This window comes from Phocoena sinus, chromosome 16, assembly GCF_008692025.1.
Source record: "Phocoena sinus isolate mPhoSin1 chromosome 16, mPhoSin1.pri, whole genome shotgun sequence".
Lineage (NCBI taxonomy): Eukaryota > Metazoa > Chordata > Mammalia > Artiodactyla > Phocoenidae > Phocoena > Phocoena sinus.
This window is the reverse complement of record NC_045778.1, coordinates 55290845-55309159: the sequence shown is the minus strand read 5'-3', so window position 1 is coordinate 55309159 and position 18315 is coordinate 55290845. Positions and strand designations below refer to the sequence as shown.

At 37.2% G+C, this 18315-nt stretch overlaps 1 protein-coding gene across 8 annotated transcripts in view; it reads right to left on the bottom strand.

Annotated features, from left to right (window-relative positions):
* Nucleotides 1-18315, bottom strand: part of R3HCC1L (R3H domain and coiled-coil containing 1 like) — a 76535-nt gene that overhangs the window by 21605 nt on the left and 36615 nt on the right. For 7 of the 8 annotated variants that reach the window (XR_004346139.1, XR_004346140.1, XM_032607905.1 and 4 more), the window contains one exon: nucleotides 10224-12025. Coding sequence is in view for 6 of the 8 variants with exons in the window: in XM_032607905.1 (XP_032463796.1) it covers nucleotides 10224-12011 (1788 nt within the window). In the remaining 2 variants the exon portion in view is untranslated. Of the gene's footprint in view, nucleotides 1-10223; nucleotides 12026-13978; nucleotides 14056-18315 lie in introns of all 8 variants that reach the window. The other variant, XM_032607910.1, reaches the window with a different exon arrangement.

Below are 18315 nucleotides of genomic sequence, written 5' to 3'. Positions count from 1 at the left end.
TGCTGGAGAGGGTGTGGAGAAAAAGGAATCCTCCTGCACTGTTGGTGGGAATGTAAATTGATACAGCCACTATGGAGAACAGTATGGAGGTTCCTTAAACTAAAAATAGAACTACCATATGACCCAGTAATCCCACTACTGGGCATATATACCCTGAGAAAACCATAATTCAAAAAGATACATGCACCACAACGTTCATCGCAGCACTATTTACAATAGCCAGGACACGGAAACAACCTAAGTGTCCACCGACAGATGAATGGATAAAGAAGATGTGGCACATATATACAATGGAATATTACTCAGCCATAAAAAGAAACAAAATTGAGTTATTTGTACTGAGGTGGATGGACCTAGAGTCTGTCATACAGAGTGAAGTAAGTCAGAAAGAGAAAAAGAAATACTGTATGCTAACACATACATATGGAATCTAAAAAAAAACCCAAAAAACAAATGGTTCTGATGAACCTAGGGGCAGGACAGGAATAAAGATTCAGACCTAGAGAATGGACTTGAGGACAAGGGCAGGGGGAAGGGTAAGCTGGGATGAAGTGAGAGAGTGGCATGGACTTATAAATACTTCCAAATGTAAAATAGATAGCTAGTGGGAAGCAGCCGCATAGCACAGGGAGATCAGCTTGGTGCTTTGTGACCACCTAGGGGGTGGGATAGGGAGGGTGGGAAGGAGATGCAAGAGGGAGGGGATATGGGGATATATGTATACGTATAGCTGATTCACTTTCGTATACAGCAGAAACTAACACAACATTGTAAAGCAATTACACTCCTAAAAACATGTTAAAAAAAAAAATAGTACCTGACTTGCTATGACATAATTGCCTGATTCCTATTTGTAGAAGGGGACAAAAAGGGTGCAGAGAGCAGAAGGTCAACTAGGCATGGATCACTGAGCTTTTTATTTTTTGTTTGATACTAGGTTCTTCAAGATACAAAAGGAAAAACAAAAAGTTCTGAAGTCACAAGTTACTCTCTACAAACAAAAAATAAATATATGCTACATTATTTGGGAATAAAGTTATATTTATATCTGTCAGATGGGCATGTTAGATCAGCTGCTACTGTTATCCCAATTATAAGGATGGAAAATTACATCACAGAGAGACTAAAGGACATCCCTAAGGTTACAAATCAAATTACTGATAAAGTTTGAATCATAACTCAGGTCTCCTGACCGATAGTCTAGTATTCCTTCTGTAACATGATGAAATGGCCTTACAGTGAACAGAATCAGAAACGGTGGCTATATCAATGTTCAGGACAACTAATTCCCTCTGATTAAGGATTTATGGATACAAGCAGTTCTGGGAGGAAAGGAGGGATGGAGGGAGGATCAATGGCAAAGCTGAAAAGAACTCAGGGGTGCTGATTTCTTTCCAGTCCTATATTCGAGACACCATATAGCTTATAGATTAAACTTCCCATAATACTGCTTTGATCATGACGTTCCTTTGATTAAAAATCTTCAATGGCTGTATTTAAAGCTCATAACCTGGACCCAACCCACCTGTGGTTGGCAGAATGACGGCCTCTCAAAGATGTCCATGTCCTAATTCCTTCAACTTATGAACATGATACATGGCAAAGGAGAATTAAGGTAGCAGGTGGAATTAAAGATGCTAATCAGATGACTTTAAAATAGAGAGATAATGCTGGATTATCTAGGTGGGCCCAATATAATCACAAGGGTCCTTAAAAGCAAATTGTTTCAGAAGAGTCAGTGTGTCAGAGTGAGGCAATATGAGAAAGACTTGGCTGGCCACTGCTGGCTTTGGAAATGGAAGGGGGCCATGAGCCAAGGAATGTGGGCAGTGTGTAGGAGAAGCTGAAAAAGGTAAGAAAATGGGTTCTCCCCTAGAGTCTTCAGAAAGGATCACAATCCTGCCAATACCCTAATTTTAGTCCTGTGAGACCCATTTTGGACTTCTACCTACAGAACTGTAAAAGACAAATTTGTGTTGTTTTAAGACAGTAGTTTGTGGTAATTTATTACCTCATTAACAGTGTACTAAAATATATACATTTCTAGCTTTATGTCATGTCATCCCTTAAAATATGCTACATTCCAACCAAAGAGTAATACTATGCCTAAACACATTTTGCTTCTTCCTGCCTATTGCTTTGATCACATTATTTTTGGTCACATGTATAATCTGACTCTTCCTCTAGACTTCTACAGCGTTTACCTCATCTGCACTACTTTTACAGTACTCAGTGTATAACACCCTATATTAATAAGACCTGTCTCTTCCTCCAACCTCAACCTGACCACCTAACCAACATTTAATGTACATTGAACATAACATTAGAGAAAGAACTTGAACAAAGAATTTTAATATGTAATAAAGTTATAAGAATGAAGAAGGTATTACCAGTGGATAGAGGGGAATGAACTTTGTTTCGTTCACTGCCCAAGTAAAGAAATTATACAGAGAAAAGTACCATAGGCAGAAGTGTGCAAAGGCATGCAAGGAGTGTGGTATTCATTAAACAGTTCAGTGTGGTTACACTAAATAATGTGAGGGCTTGGGGGAGTGCTATGGGCTTAATTGTGTCCTCTCAAAATTCATGAGTTAAAGCCATAAACCCCAGTACCTTAGAATGACTGTATTTAGAGATAATGCCTTTAAACAGGTATTAAGTTACAACAGGGTAGACCCTAATCTGAGTGGTATCTTTATAAAAAGAGGAAATTTGGACACAGACACAGAAGGAAGACCATGTAAAGACACAGGGGGAAGACGGCCATCTACAAACCAAGGAGAGAGGCCTCAGAAGAATCTAACTCTTGCTGCCACCTTGATCTTGGACTTCTAGCCTCCAGAACTGTGAGAAAACAAATTTCTGTGGTACTTCGCCATAGTCAGTCTGGGGCACTATGCTCTGGCAGCCTTAGCAAACTAATACAGGGAGTAAGGCTGGAAAGAAAGGCTGGAGTTTCAGTCTCCTCATCAATATTCTGATTCTATAATTTAACTACAAGGGATGTGTCATATTTATCCCTATATCCCCCCCCCGCACATGTTACCTTGCACAAACTGGGTGTTCAAAAAATACTTGTGGAATGAATAAAATGCACATGCCCCAAGTTAATTACTTTGTCCAAATGCATGCTTATCAAGACTGATTCTACATAGAGCCCCCATCAGTAAGAACTTGATTTATGAAATATATATTTTTTAAATGATTCTGGATGGCATTCTGAAATTTTGGGGGAAAATGACACTTTTTAAATTTCCCTTTGCCAATAAACTTTAATTGTTCTGGCTATATAAATCATGCAGAAAATCCAATTTAATAAATTATAAAAGGAAAACAACAACAACAAAAACAAAATTTCAAAGCAGATCATCTAAACTTCTGATAGTGACAAATTCAGGACCTAAGCCTGGGAACGTTCCATATTTTTTACAAGCTCTCACAGCCTGGAATGCCTTGTCTGCTCCTGATCCTTCTCTTTTAAGACCCAGCTTCAATCTTTATCTCCTCTTGAAGCGTTCCCTATTGACTCTATTTTGATGGTTTCTCCATTCCCTATACTACCGTATCATAACTCTTGGCAGTTGGATATATACCGTATTTCATCAGTTCTAAGATGCACATTTTAACATCTCCAACACCAGTATGCATCTTAATCATGCATATTGTCACTGCTTGTCTGAATATGAATGAGCACCAAAAGCACCAGTACCAAAATTTGCACAAAGGGTGGTCAGCAGGGTGGAAGAAAATCTGAATATAAGAATAGCCCTATATAAGTGCAAAGCTGGCTTAAGAATCCAGCAACAATGATTTTTACTTCTTTTATGTATTCTTTTAAGAAATGCTGTATTGTCAAAGTTGTTGATGGAACAGAAGATGGTAACAGGCTGGAAAGACATCAGTATCAATGACTGAGTCAAAAAATTATTAGGACTTCCCTGGTGTTCCAGTGGTAAAGAACCCACCTTCCAATGCAGGGGACATGGGTTCGATCCCTGGTTGGGGAACTAGGTTCCCACCTGCCATGGGGCAGCTAAGCCTGCACACCACAACTTCTGAGCTCATGTGCCTCAACTAGAGAGCCCAGGTGCCACAAACTACAGAGCCCACGTGCCCTGGAGCCTGCACGCCACAAGTAGAGAAGAGAAAACCTGCACATCACAACTAAAGAGAAGCCCATGCTCCACAACGAAAGATCCTGCATGCCTCAAATGGAGATCTCACGTGCTGCAACTAACACCCGACACGGCCAAAAAAACAAATAAATAAAATTAAATTTTAAAAAAAGGAAGAAAAAGGAACACTTGGGTTCTAATTCAAAAAAAAAGAAATCATTAGAAAGAGTTGGACTATAAACACACAAAGTTTTAGGAAATGAGAACCAATTTATTTCACCTACATTTTCTTTATGTAAGAGATGATGTGATAAAAATATTTGTCTAATTAAGAGCTCTTTCAGTATGTATAAAATTAAAATTCTAAAGGGTAAGCATTGTGTAAAAGTTTAATTTCTTTCTTAGTGATACATAAAATAATGGTATATTTCACAATCAACAGCATTTTCAATTCAATGAGATAGAATACTTCTTTATTTTTTTCTAGACATTTCTGAGAATAAGTTTCATCAGCTCCACAAGACTATAAACTCCTTAAACATTCTTATCCTTCTCTTTTATCCCTCATATCACCAATATCAGAGCTGGGCACAGTATAGCTGTACAATGTCTGTTGATTGGCTGAGAGCTTTAGGTAGAGGCAAAGGCTTACTGTCATGGAAAAAGCCCAGGGTTAGAAACCAGGAGACTGGGATTCTAGTGCCAACTCTGGCACTAACCTTAGCTAGGTCAGTAACAACCTTTCTGGGCCTTACTTGCCTTATCTATAAAGCAAGAGGTAAACATAAAACATTACGTTACAGGTCCCTTTCAATGCTAACATTCCACTTTTTTAAAAAAGACATACAGTTTTCTCTCTTAGACAGGTTAAAGTTCCAGGTCTTAGTCCTTATTGTTCAAGGCCTATGTTATAATCCTGCCTCTGATCTTGGAAGGTAGGAATAAGAACACTTCTGTAGGTACTTTTTTTTTTTTTTTGCGGTACGCGGGCCTCTCACTGTTGTGGCCTCTCCTGTTGCGGAGCACAGGCTCCGGATGCGCAGGCTCAGCGGCCCAGCCGCTCCGCGGCATGTGGGATCTTCCCGGACCGGGGCACGAACCCGCGTCCTCTGCATTGGCAGGCGGACTCTCAACCACTGCACCACCAGGGAAGCCCCAGGTACTTTTAATTAAACATAATAAACCATTTTAAACTATAGTTGTGGCTATAACAAATTTAAATATTAGGGATATCAGGTTACAGGGACATGGACAACAGAGACTTGACCAGGAGTTAATGGTATAACATTACTACGGTTGCTTCAAATATCACCATGTCTATTCACATAATTACTTACAGAATTAACCCATATAGGTAATTCTCAATTATGTAGGTTAGGTTATTCAAACCTTTTGTTTCTATTTTCTCTTCCACTATTACCCTGTAGCTACTTAACTGCTTACTAACTCAGTTTCTACTCTTCAGTAGAAACTGAAGAAAGTAAATTTTTCATGTTTGTCCTTGGTAATGTGAATAAATCAAAAGCTAGAATTAAAATGTTTCACCCATTTAACTTCCTATTTTTGGCAAATAGGGAAATAACACTATTTTTTAAAAAGTATTTCAAGCCTTTTCAAATTTTTCATGACCTAAGTTCCAACACATCCAAAAAGAGTTCCCTTAAAAGATAATAAAACTACAGTGTATAATATACAGCGTAAGTTATGGCTTTCATCCCTTTTCTATACTGCTTTGGGCATAAATCCTTTACAACAGCAGAAGGATAAATTCAGACTTTTAAACTCCAACTTTCTTTAAAATTAATTTTTATTAGAGTATAGTTGCTTTACTAACATTTTATACATTAAATATAAGAGTAGATAATGTCTTCAGTGGTGTTTCCTATCTGCAAATAAAATTATCTAATATATCTAGGCTATGCCTCCACTGACCTTATCAAGAAACCAAGGCCAGAAATGCAAACTCTGACTTCATAAAATTTATTAACACAGAATGAGTAGAATGCCATTCAAGGTGCCATCTAAAGATTTCTCTAGGGACTTCCCTGGTGGTCCAGTGGTAAAGAATCCGCCTTATAATGCAGGTTCGATGCGGGTTCAATCCCTGGTCAGGGAACTAAGATCCCACATGCCGCTGGGCAACTAAGCCTGCGTGCCACAACTACTAAGCCCGCGTGCCACAACTAGAGTCCACATGCCGCAAAGTTCCAGAGCCCACTCACTCTGGAATCTGCGTGCCACAAACTACAGAGCACATGCACCCTGGAGCCTGCGTGCCACAACTAGAGAAGAGAAAACCCACATGCCACAACTAGAGAGAAGCTCACAGCCCGCAACGAAGAGCCCACGCACCACAAGGAAAGATCCCGCATGCCTCAATGAATATCCCACGTGCTGCAACTAAGACCTGACGCAGCCAAAAATAAATAAATAAATCTTAAAAAAAAATTTCTCTACAATAGGTATCAGCAACATCTCAATATCACTGATTATCATCAATGAGAGAAATCCATGGCCATAGCTTTGGATTAAGGCACAGTAAAAGAGAAGGAAGGGCAAAAGTGATTAAGAATGCAGAAAAGGAGAACCAAAGGAAGTAAGAAAAAAGAAAGCTACAATAATGAAGCATGTCAGATGATCACTTACTGACCCCAGTGCCAGAGGACAAATTTGAGAGCTCTAGTTTCCTCTAATGAATAGTAACATATGGTACATGAATATATGGGCAGAGACCAAGTGAATATCCTGAACCAACTTGGACTTGGCTCCTATTTAGACAGTACAGAAAGGCTAATATGGCAAACTGATGCTGGCATTCTTGGGAAGATGCTATCCAGACTGAACAGTGAAAACACTGTGGCAGATTAAATTTTAGTCAAGAGGAAGACTGAGAAAGCCGGGGAGACATATCTGGATTTCCTCGTCTTCCCAGCATGATTGGGAAGACCAGATGGAAAGATACCACTGATGAAGTATGAACATGAGTAGGCACACGCAGAAGGAAGATGGTTTGGGAATGAATGGTGTTCCTTTTCTCTTTTCCATGGTCATACCTTGTTAGCAACCTTCTATAACAAAAGGAAACTCCTACCTAAATATTTACCGCTATCTAAAAACACATCAGGACCAGAAATGGCCAGTGAAGGGACCAGATGTCAGTGTCTATCAACATCAATGTTATGCTGCTGGTATCTTACTAACCCTCCTACCAACAGGTTTGCTGATCAGTACAGGAGGCAGCAGAGGAAGTTTTATCTAGACAACAATAATTCCTGTGTGCTGGTACCAAGATCTCAAAGGGTTAAAAGAAGTCATGCCAACATCCTTTTCTTTATCAATGATCAACTTCAATTTCTGGGCATCCCATACCACGGTTTTAGGAGATGTGTAATCTTTGGAGACTCATCAAGAGTTGCAGTTCTGGGAGCTCAACAATGACCTAACCCCTTCAGGCAGTTTCAGAAGTTCAAATGTCACAGGAAACTGCTTCACATGCCAATGGTTACCACACCCTGTTCTAGAGCATACTTCCCTGCCTATTAGAAGTACTAGGCATACCTGTACGGCTAGCCATTGTCAACAAAGAAATAGGCCAGCTGGGAAAAGAGCCAAAAATCTTTGGTTGGAAAGTTTTCAAGGTAGACAGACACTCTGGTTTAGCCTTTAATAACGTACATTTGGAACAGTATAAATAATAAATTAGGAGTAATAGTCACCAAAGCTATTAATGTTCTTGGATTTGTGACATCTTTTAATAACATTATTATTATCACATCTTCTGAAACCCAGAGCACAGGAGGCAATAGCTTGGAGTTGGATCCATTACTTGCATTCTCAATCCAACTTCTTTCTTGCTCTCATCTATCCTCATGCCTACACACAGACTCCAATCTCTACCAAACACCTCAGAAGATATACAAACGCAATACGCAGGCACTGGCTGTCATCAGCTTAAAACACTACCTGCTCCGTTTTCCTGCCATTCCCAGCTTTAGGTCAGGCTAGTGTCCTCTGGCTATATTATTATGCTTCTCAAAAGACTCAGTTGCCTAAATTCTTCGGCACCTAAACAGTGTTAAGAGCTGAACAACAGAGTTGCACACCTAAACCTCCCTCCCGCCAATACAGAAGCCATATCCCTAAGCTACCACACAGAATCCAAGTTCCGGCAGCAATGATGTTTTGAAAGCTCCTGGAGGCTAACCTAAAAAGGCAGAAAGCAACTCTGCCCTACTGCCTACGTCCATTCAGTAAATATTTACTAGGTCTACCATGTACAAAAGGCTCTGTGTCCCATGCCCTTCTTTTGTAGGAAGCTGTTTCTTCTCTCCCACGTACACCTGTGCTCTCCTACCCCCTTAAGCAGTCCCTTTGCCAACTCCTAAGAACACTGCTTCCTTCCCCAGACTAAGGCCTTCTCCCAATGCCTGGATCCTTAATAACGTCTCTATATTCACCTAACTTACCATATTATTAGTACATCTTAGCCTGATTTGGGTCTAAAACCTCTGCTGAACAGTGTTTTGCTTTCTAATTATGAGCTGACAGCCACTTCTGGTTACCACACTCACATCTTGATATAATTTAAGTTTGTATGTTGTCTTTGAGCTGTGATTCTCACTTTATGTGCATCAGAATCACTTGAAAGTCTCGTAAACATAAAGACAGCCTGGCTGAAGAGTCTGCATTTCTAACAAGTTCCCAGGTGCTGCTTATGCTGCTGGTCCAGGGACCATACTTTGGGGAACTATCACCTTTGAGAATCCGATAAAAGTTATGAAAAACTGCACTTACATATAAAAGTTTGCATGCAATTTCAAAGGATTCATGAATGTTAATTTGTAGGTGCCTTCTGCTCTATATTCTTTTAAGAAATGTTTAAGACCTGCTGTTTCCTGACTTGCCCATAAGAAGTACTAACTGTGGTACAAATGTGCATGCAAACACCTCCTAAGAATAAGGAGGAAGTGCATGGTACTGGAAAGTCAATTCTGTCCAATGCGCTGCCCTCTTCAGTCTCAGGTGTCTCTTTTATACATGCTTGTGAACATTTTTCTGTACTTCTGGTTCAACTCTCAGAATCAAAAGACTCATCACTTAGTATTTAAAAGGCTCTATGGAGTCACTCAAACAAAACTATTTTATAGGGGAGGAAGTGGTCTGGTAGAAAGAACATAAATACTGGATTAAGACAGAAGTAGATTGAAATACTGATTCCGCTTGTCTTAAAGATACAACCATTAACCTTCAATTTCCCCATTTACAAAACTGGAGATTTTATAGGGAAAATCACTTTTTCCCTTTCTGGGCAAAGGTATAAGGAATAAAAGGGGGAATGATTCTACTATTCAAAACCAATGATTCTTATTTATGGTAAGGAATTTAAATGCTGGAAGAGGGAATGTCTAAACTAAGAAAATGAAAAAAATTGAACTAAATAATTTCTAAGATGCCTTCAAATCCAACATTTTGTATTTATGAACTCTAACTAGCCAGCATATTCAACAATCATTTACTCTTCAACTCAGCACAAACTCCTTAAAAAAACAATCATACCTTCATTACACCCTTCCCTTCCCTCTATAGTGTCTAACATCATTCCAACATCTGCTGCAAAAATAAAATAAATATGAATAATAAATTATTCTTCTCCCCTCCAATAGGCCAGTGTGAAATACATCTTGTCAACACAGAAAAGCCCCTTGGAAGAAGTTTCCCTCTGTATCTTCTCAACAGTTAGCCAGAATCCATTAAATTCATCTTTAACCTATTCAGTAAGATCTCTCAGGATTTGACTATAATAGATATAGTTCAACACTGTATGCTTTGTTTCTTAAAGATCTATCAGATATTCTTTTCTCAATCTACAATCCTATTACTGGGTTGGCCAAAAAGTTCGTTCAGGTTTTTCCGTAAGATATTATGGCCAACCTAATAGTTTCTTGCAAAACGAACTTTTTGGCCAACCTAACAGTTTCTTGCAAAACTGTTACATTGGATGTCATGCGTGTGAATGTATAAATATGTCTATCAAAATTACCCCCAAAATCCTAGGTCCTATGAATTGATGAACTACCTAAGAGCCAACCAGTTTCCACTAAAACATACCTCTTGTAGAAGACGCGGGTCCAGGCAGTCACCATCATCATTAAACATAGACTCCCAGCTCTCTTCAGTAGCAGCACTTGCTTCTGTGTGAGACGTATCAGCTGCTTTCGATTCCATGGATGTTTCCACAGATACTGATTCTATATGAGGAAAGGTTACACCAAATTCTGTAGTCTCTGAGCCATCTTCTTTTGTTTTGAACTCTTCAGCAGTTTTAAGTTCATGCAATGCCTCTGTTATATCACCAGTACAATCTTGATCACTGCCCAAAGCACTGTCCGAAAATACTTTTGTCCCATTTAACATACTGAGTTCAGAGTCCAAAAAAGTGTTACAATTACTACCAGCAATCTTCTTTACAGGTAAGGAGGAAGCACAATCTGACAAGCTCTCTATCAACTTTCCTGTTGACTCTGTGAAACTAGGTGAAACGCTCTCAGCATAAATATCTGAGCAAGCAGTCAGGCTGCTGAAATGTTCAGTGTCATTCCCCCTTTTAGCTGCATGAAGAGGGGATGTATCTGCACTTATTTCTAAATAGTCTGAGAAACTACTTGTGTTGCTACAGGCCTCATGAGCTACTCTAACAGCAACTACAGTTATTTGATCAGATATGATATCTGTAATGTCCATCATACATGTCTTATTGGTAATGTCACCTACACTCTTAGACCCATTATTTGTATATGTTTCATGAGCAAGGACAGCTGTATCAGAAGATTCACACCTTACACATAACTCATCAGCAGTGCTGTCATTCTCCTCACACTCTCTAATCATTGTTGGATCAAAAATGCCATTTATGCTCTCTAATTTGCTGACTATAGTCATCTGATGAGAGATGTGACCCACAGTCTCAGGAATGGAATCTATACCTTTCTGACCCAAGATGAAATCTGTACTGTTGGCTGTATCACCAACATTCTCAGCATCCAAGTCTATGCAAGTCTGATCAATGATACCAACTGGACTTCCAGGAACAGAATCAGTGGTGATGCCTCCACTGCTGCACTTCAGCATTCCACCTGATGTCTGCATGCCTTGTTGTACAATTCCAGAATCAGAGCTTGGTTTTACTGGTGTAATCATACTCTCAGGTTTCACCACAGAACTAAAATCTCCAGGAAATTGGGATAGTATCTCTGCAACCCTGGCTTCAGTTTCCATTCTGCTTTCCAAATTTCTATCTTCAAATGTTTCCCCATTTAGTTCATGCCTATAGAAATCACAGAATTCCACATTTTGGAATGGTTTGTTTGGAACCTGAGCCTTACTGATTTCTGAACAAGACTGAGATTGAAGCAACCCATCCTGTTCTGTCACATCTCTGGTTTCAACCTCCAAACACTCTACCTTCTTTGGTTTAAAATGTCTTTGTAAAGGTACGATAGGTATAATCCCAGGATTTGGGACTCTTTGATGTCCTTGGGATAATATTTTTTTGGATTCTGTGGTTGCCCTCTTAGTACAAACACTATCTTTATTTCTTTCTTGAAGCCACGCATCTTTATTAAATTTTGTTGAAGCTTTCTTTCCTTCCCTACGATTGTGTTCCTTTTTATCTGGATTAATACTTAGTCTTTGAGCCTCACACTTGTCTCTAATGATTCCTTTTTGAGAGAAAGAATCTTCCTTTTGTTCTTCTTTCACCACGGAGTTAGGTGGACCACAGCTTTTTCCCTCATCACCTGATTTGTGCACTACTATACCCCTTCGAGCTTTGGGTACATAAAGTGCCATGTCAGGCCTCCTGACTCGAACTCTGCATCTCTCTGCTTCTTGCTGCATGGCACCACCTCAATCTGCAAGAAAAAAGAGAGAAAGATTCAATTACCAAAAACTAATTACAATGTATTGAGCCAAGAGATTTTAAAAGACTAGGTAGAGGGCCTACTAATCCATCCTATAGAAACCCTTAAGTTAAAAAAAAAGTAAAACCTGCCATAAAATAATTAATGCAATCAGGTAAGCAACTAAGGAGAGTAAATTCCAAAATAACTCACGAGCCCATGAATTTTATCCATATAGCCTCTTTCCTCTACCTTCCAAGTTCTCTCTACTTTTTAACAAGTAGCTTTGTCTTCAGCTGAATTAAAACAGATGAGAAAAGTGATTATAGGCTATCAGGTACTCATAAAACACAACCATCTTAGGAGCTCAAAATTTACACTGAAGAATACATTCAAGGAGAACCCCTAAAAGAACATTTGTTCAACATAAATATATATACATAAATATGATTTTAAGAGTAACATATGAATGAGAGTAACCTGAATGTGGGCTAGAAAATGAGACAACTAATCATGGACTGCTTTCTAGAAGATGCTGCTTGTGAACTATGATTTTTAGGAAAGAAACAGGTAGTGGGAAAGAAAAAGTCATCATTCTATTAACACTGTTTAATCAAGTGACCTACTATAAATTTTTCTTCCTTCTAGTAGCAATAAAATGGGTCTGGGTAGGAATAAAGGAGGGTGGAGGCCAAGGAATGTGATGGGACAACTCACTGGTAACTCCCTGACAACCTCTACCATGGTTGGTCGATGGAATTTAACAAGGAGAAAAAATTTAACAAAGGTTAAATAAAACTTTATTTACTATCTACAAAATATGAGGAAATGTACTAGACAATCTCATACTGAGTTATTCTTTTCATCTTCAAAATAATACTGTGAAGTACATACTAGTTTGCCCAGAGCAAAGAGAATAAGAAGGTCCTACACATAGCAAAGAAACACCCATATACACTCAGAAGCACCCACTGTTAATATTTCACCCCATACCTTTCAAAGGAAAAAGACAGTAAGAGGGAAAGGCTAACAAATCCTGTCCACTCTATTACAGATCCCTAAAATTTCACCTGATCAGAATACTTCCTCAGCGAAGAAGCTCCACTTTCATGGCCAGGCAATTTTCTTTTCAGCCCAGGGATATACCATGGCCCTGATCATCAACTGTCTCCAGTGATCCACCTGTCCCTTTTCTCTTTTGATGTCTTAATTATTATCTAGCTCATCATTCTGCATGGCTTTTCTATCTTTCCATTTGTGGAAGAATATGACTTCAACATTTAGCCATGCCAAATCTTTTTAAAACGTCTATTTTTCAAAATAGAAGTACTAAAGTATATTTCATTGGAGGGGATGCCATAGACACAATGTATCTTGATCTCAGGTAGCAAAACACCTGACAAAATATATCATGATGAACTGTAAGATGGTAAAATATGGGCTACTAAGAACTGGTAGGTGGACTCACAATAAAAAGTAATGATAGTGGGTAGAAGCAAATTTAGAGAGGGTTATGTAACAGAGAACTATGTCCCCATTGCCCTGTAAAATTCAACATTTTAAACAATAATATGGATGCAAACAATGAACACAGTATTTATCGAATGTGAACCGACACAAAATCGACAGGATTAATAAATAACAAAAATGATTAAATTACAATTTAGTATCATTTCTATAATCTGGAATGCTGTGCTGAAAGCAATATGAAGACTAGGAATGAATAAATACAAAGACCTGCATTGGGTTAACAGAAAAAAAAAAAGAATCAAGCAACACAGAATAAAATGTATAATTTGCACAGAAAAAAAAAAAAGATCTGAAGGCTTTTACTTCATCTACAAAGTCAATAAAAGCCAAAAGATAGTGATGTGGATGTTTAGAAAGGCAACAGTCTTAGATTACAAAGTCTAGAAAATATACAACACGAGGTATGGTTAAAGGAACTAAAGGTATACTCCTTACCCAAAAAGGTCCAAATGGAAACATCCCAGCTACCTTTAGTGCAGATTGGTTGCTCAGAAGTCAGTTACCAGAACCAACTGGTAGAAATTAAAAGAAAACAAAGTTTACCTCAATATAAAAAAGAACTCTACTTTTAGAGTTCTCCAACGCCATTATCAGGCATTCTGTCTCTAGAATAATTTAAATACAATCTAGACGATGGACTAATACTAGAGAAAGAATTTCTATCTGTAAGGCAGATTGGTCTGGATTAATTTTAAGTGTTCTTCAAACTCTAAATTATGATTCTATTTGTCATACACAACAGACATATATCAAAGGCTTCAAATTTAAAATTATTTTGTGCTACAGCAAATGGCTTTTAAAACTCAACCTTCTTTTTTTCTTAGTTAATGTCTACATGTCATCATGGTTATTTCAAAAGCTGAATAACAGTATAATAAATTTATATTATTATCTATTTCTTACCAAAGCACTGAATTCAATTATGCCCATCCAGCACTGTGGTGGTAAATGTTTAGCAACTGGCTTTCCAAGTGTAGTCTGGAGTATTATTTCCACTTATATCAATGATGTCACCAGTGTGAGTGATGTGACTTCTTTATGGAAGTGGATAATTATTTTTGAATGAAAGAATATATTCTCAATTTTTTGAGCTATGCACAATATAATAAATAGCTAAAGACATAGCACTTTTGTAAGTCAGCATTATTACCATTTCTCCATCACTTTAAGTCTAGACAATCAATAAGCAATAAATCAAACTGTGGTTTATGGCATTTGCTGATCTCTGTGATGTAAATATTTCTACCGTGGCTAATTTCAAGCTACCAATGTGGTGTTATCAATGAACCTGGAGGTGGGAAAAGGACACACAGTAGCCCACCATGACACAGTATTTCAACCATAAAGGCACACTATACATAAATAACTTCAAGAGCACAGATCATAGTAAAATGAAATAATTAGGAAGTGATGAATTTTAAATATTTATTAACTTTTTATAAATGTCACTTATTTAATAATGAGCTATAATTTAATTGTTAATAATGGATAGGTTTAATAATCAGTTTGAAAAATTCCTAAACAGTTAGCTCTTACAGCAGTAGAAGATGCTCCAATACACCACCACTGGCTGTTTTGTTAAAATCAGTATCCAAAAAGATCTACACACTGCATTGGTCTTTCATAGGTGCCTGTTGCACTGGCTTTGTTTTTGTTTTCCCATCTTGCCATTCATTTGTTAAAGAAACTGGGTTATATGTCCTTTAGAATTTCCCACATTCTCGAGTTTGCTCATTGTACTCTTTAGCATTAATAAGTTTTTATATATAATCTCTGTGCTTCCTAAAAAGTAGTGGTTGATCTAGAGTCTTGATAAAATTGGGGTTTAATTTTTTTATAGCAAGAATATGTCATATGTGGTGCTATGAACTTCCTACTGCATCACATCAGATAGCAATAATGTCTGATTATTTCCTTTTTGTAATAATACACATTGATCAGTGGGTTCAGGTCCATCAGTCTGAACCGTCCACTATAAAGTTCCCTCTCAGTCTTTTACCCAGTGGTTTTAATAGCTTTAGAGGAATACTGCCAAGATACACTGTTTCATCAGGGTTTGCAAAATGATGACATTCTAATTCTGACATTCATTGTGCATTTGTTAGCTGGAATTCTTTTACAGTAAACTTTCCCTCATCAACTATTTTGTGATTCTGAGGTACAGTTTATATAGATAAGACAGAATATTTGATTATTTATTTACCAGTTTCTGAATGAATTGGTTCCATGACCAACATTTTGTTGTTGTTGTTGATTTTAACAAAACAAAAAAACCTCACAGATTTTCATTTATTTTGTTTCAATCCAGTGCAATAATTATTCCTCTTGAAGCTCAAACTATCTTTGGCCAATGGCAGCCCCTTCAAGGTCCTTTCTACACAAGCCCAAGTTATCCTTGATAGTTCCTTGCTTTGTAGTATGACAGCTTGTCATACTAGACCAGAGCTGGAATCAGCCACTTTTTTCAAGAAGCCCTAGTTCACTTTAGTGAAAAATAGTATTTTAACATGGGCACTACAGGAATTCACTGCTACTTGGTTAGTCACTGTGTCTAAGCCTTTTCAGATCTCATAGTCAATCTTACATTGATTTTTGCAATGACATGATAATGAAAATACATATTTCCATGCTTTCTTCATCTCATAAGTTATTTAGAAGTGTCTGCCAAATGTATATATATATTTTTTTAAATTACTTTTAAATTGATTTCCAACTTAATTACACTGTGGTATAAATGAGATCAAGTCTTTAAAATGTGTTGATTTTGTTTCATGGTCTAGTAAATGGTCAATTTTGGTAACTGTCTCATCTGTGCCTAAAAATAATGTATAACAGCTAAATTTTAGGGTTCTGTGTATGTGTATTCATAAAAATCAAGTTTATTAAAGTATTGTTCAAATCATACTATTTACTGTCTGTGCTTAATCACTGCAAAATATGGATAAAATACCCACTGTGTTTGTGGATTTATTGATTTCTCTACATTTGTATATTAATTTTTATATAATTTGTCAAAGTAATGTTATCAGATACTTACATTTAGGATTGTTCTGTCTTCCTGGTAAATTGTTACTTTTGCCATTATGAAGTGATCCCTTCTACTGGTGACCCTAAAGGGGATCCCTTCTATTGGCAGGGTTGGGGGGGGGAACGACCCAAAAGTAATATAGCTATAGCAACTATATTACTTAGTTAGGTATCTCTTCTTATCCTTTTACTTTCAGACTTTCTGTGTCATCATGTTTCAGGTGTCTCTTGCAAACAGTATACAATCAAATTATGAATTATTTAATGTCTGTCAAATTGTCAATCAAATTTGACATTCTGTCAATGTCAAACTGTCAAATTTAGTCAATTAACATTATTGTGATAATAGATACATCTGGAAGTATTTCTACCTTTTTATTTTGTGCTTCCTTTCCATTTATCCTACTTTTTGTAGTTTTCTTCTTTTCCTGCTTTCTTTCAGGTTGATGGAGTTCTTCTTCTACTGCTCAGAAAGCTCTATACTATATTCCTAGTCTGTTATCATTTTATCAATAACATGAGTACTTGTCTAAATATCTCAAGTTGATCATTATTTGTATCTGTCTCCTAGACAACTGTACAGTGGTTTTATTTTACAATCCCTTCATATATACTCTTAGTTTTTGTCTGAAAATATCTTTACATTGCTCCCATTCTTTAATGGATTTTGACTTCTACTGTTACTGTTAAGAAATCTGTTGTCAGTTTGTCACTGATTTGTAAGTGGTCTCTCTTTCCTCTCTGATGATTCTCAAGATATTCTATTACGTGTATGGTGTTCTCAAGTGTGTACTATGTGTTTTAGTTTGTGTTTTGTATTATTTTTCTACTGGGATAACACCATGCTTTTGAATTTTACCAGTTCTATTTATTCAGGGCAGTACCTTCAGATCCATCTTCTAAACCACTAGTTTTCTCTTCACATTTGTCTATTTTGCATTCTATCCTATCCAATCCGTTTTTTTTTTTTAATTTTAATGACTAAAGTTTTATTATAGAAGTCCTATTTATCCTCCACCCTGCCTCTGTTCTCCCTGGCCTCATGTTTTTAATAGTTTTGTTGTTCTTCTATTTGTTTTCTTCTTTTATCTTTAATCATTTTTAACATTTCTATTTTATTATTTAATGTTCATTATTATAACTGTGGCATTTACTTTTAAATTAATTTTTAATTGGTTTTAATTATTTAATATTAAATATTTATTATTCAATAGTTCTACTTTGTGAAGTTCCTGAGGATTTAACTCTGCTGTCTCTTGTGTCTCTGACTTTTACTTAAAGCACTGTCTTCTTTTGTTGGTGGTGGCGGTGCTGTAACTTTGGGTAGTGAGTTCAGCATCAATGCACCTTTATCAGTGGGAATTCCATACAGCCAGACTATAAATATTCCTCTATACAGTGATTCTTCATTAATGTGAATTTTTAAGTTTGAAGTTTTCTGAATGATGCAGTAAATATAAATATGAAACACAAACCCAGATGAGAGTAAAACAGTAGCTATACAATCTCAGGAAACATTCCCCCCTCACTCAGAACCCAGGTGAGAACAGACAAGCGTCCTTATTTTCTTTCTGTAACTCTGAATAATTTTTTTTCCCTCGTCTACTCTTTGAATGAGGGTATAACACTTTGAGATTTAAGGCTTTAAGTGGTGAACTCAGTTCCAACTCATCTCTCTCAGGCCCAATGCCTCCACTCTTATTTCCCACATGGCTATTAAAATCCAAGCCTCTTAGTTACCAAGA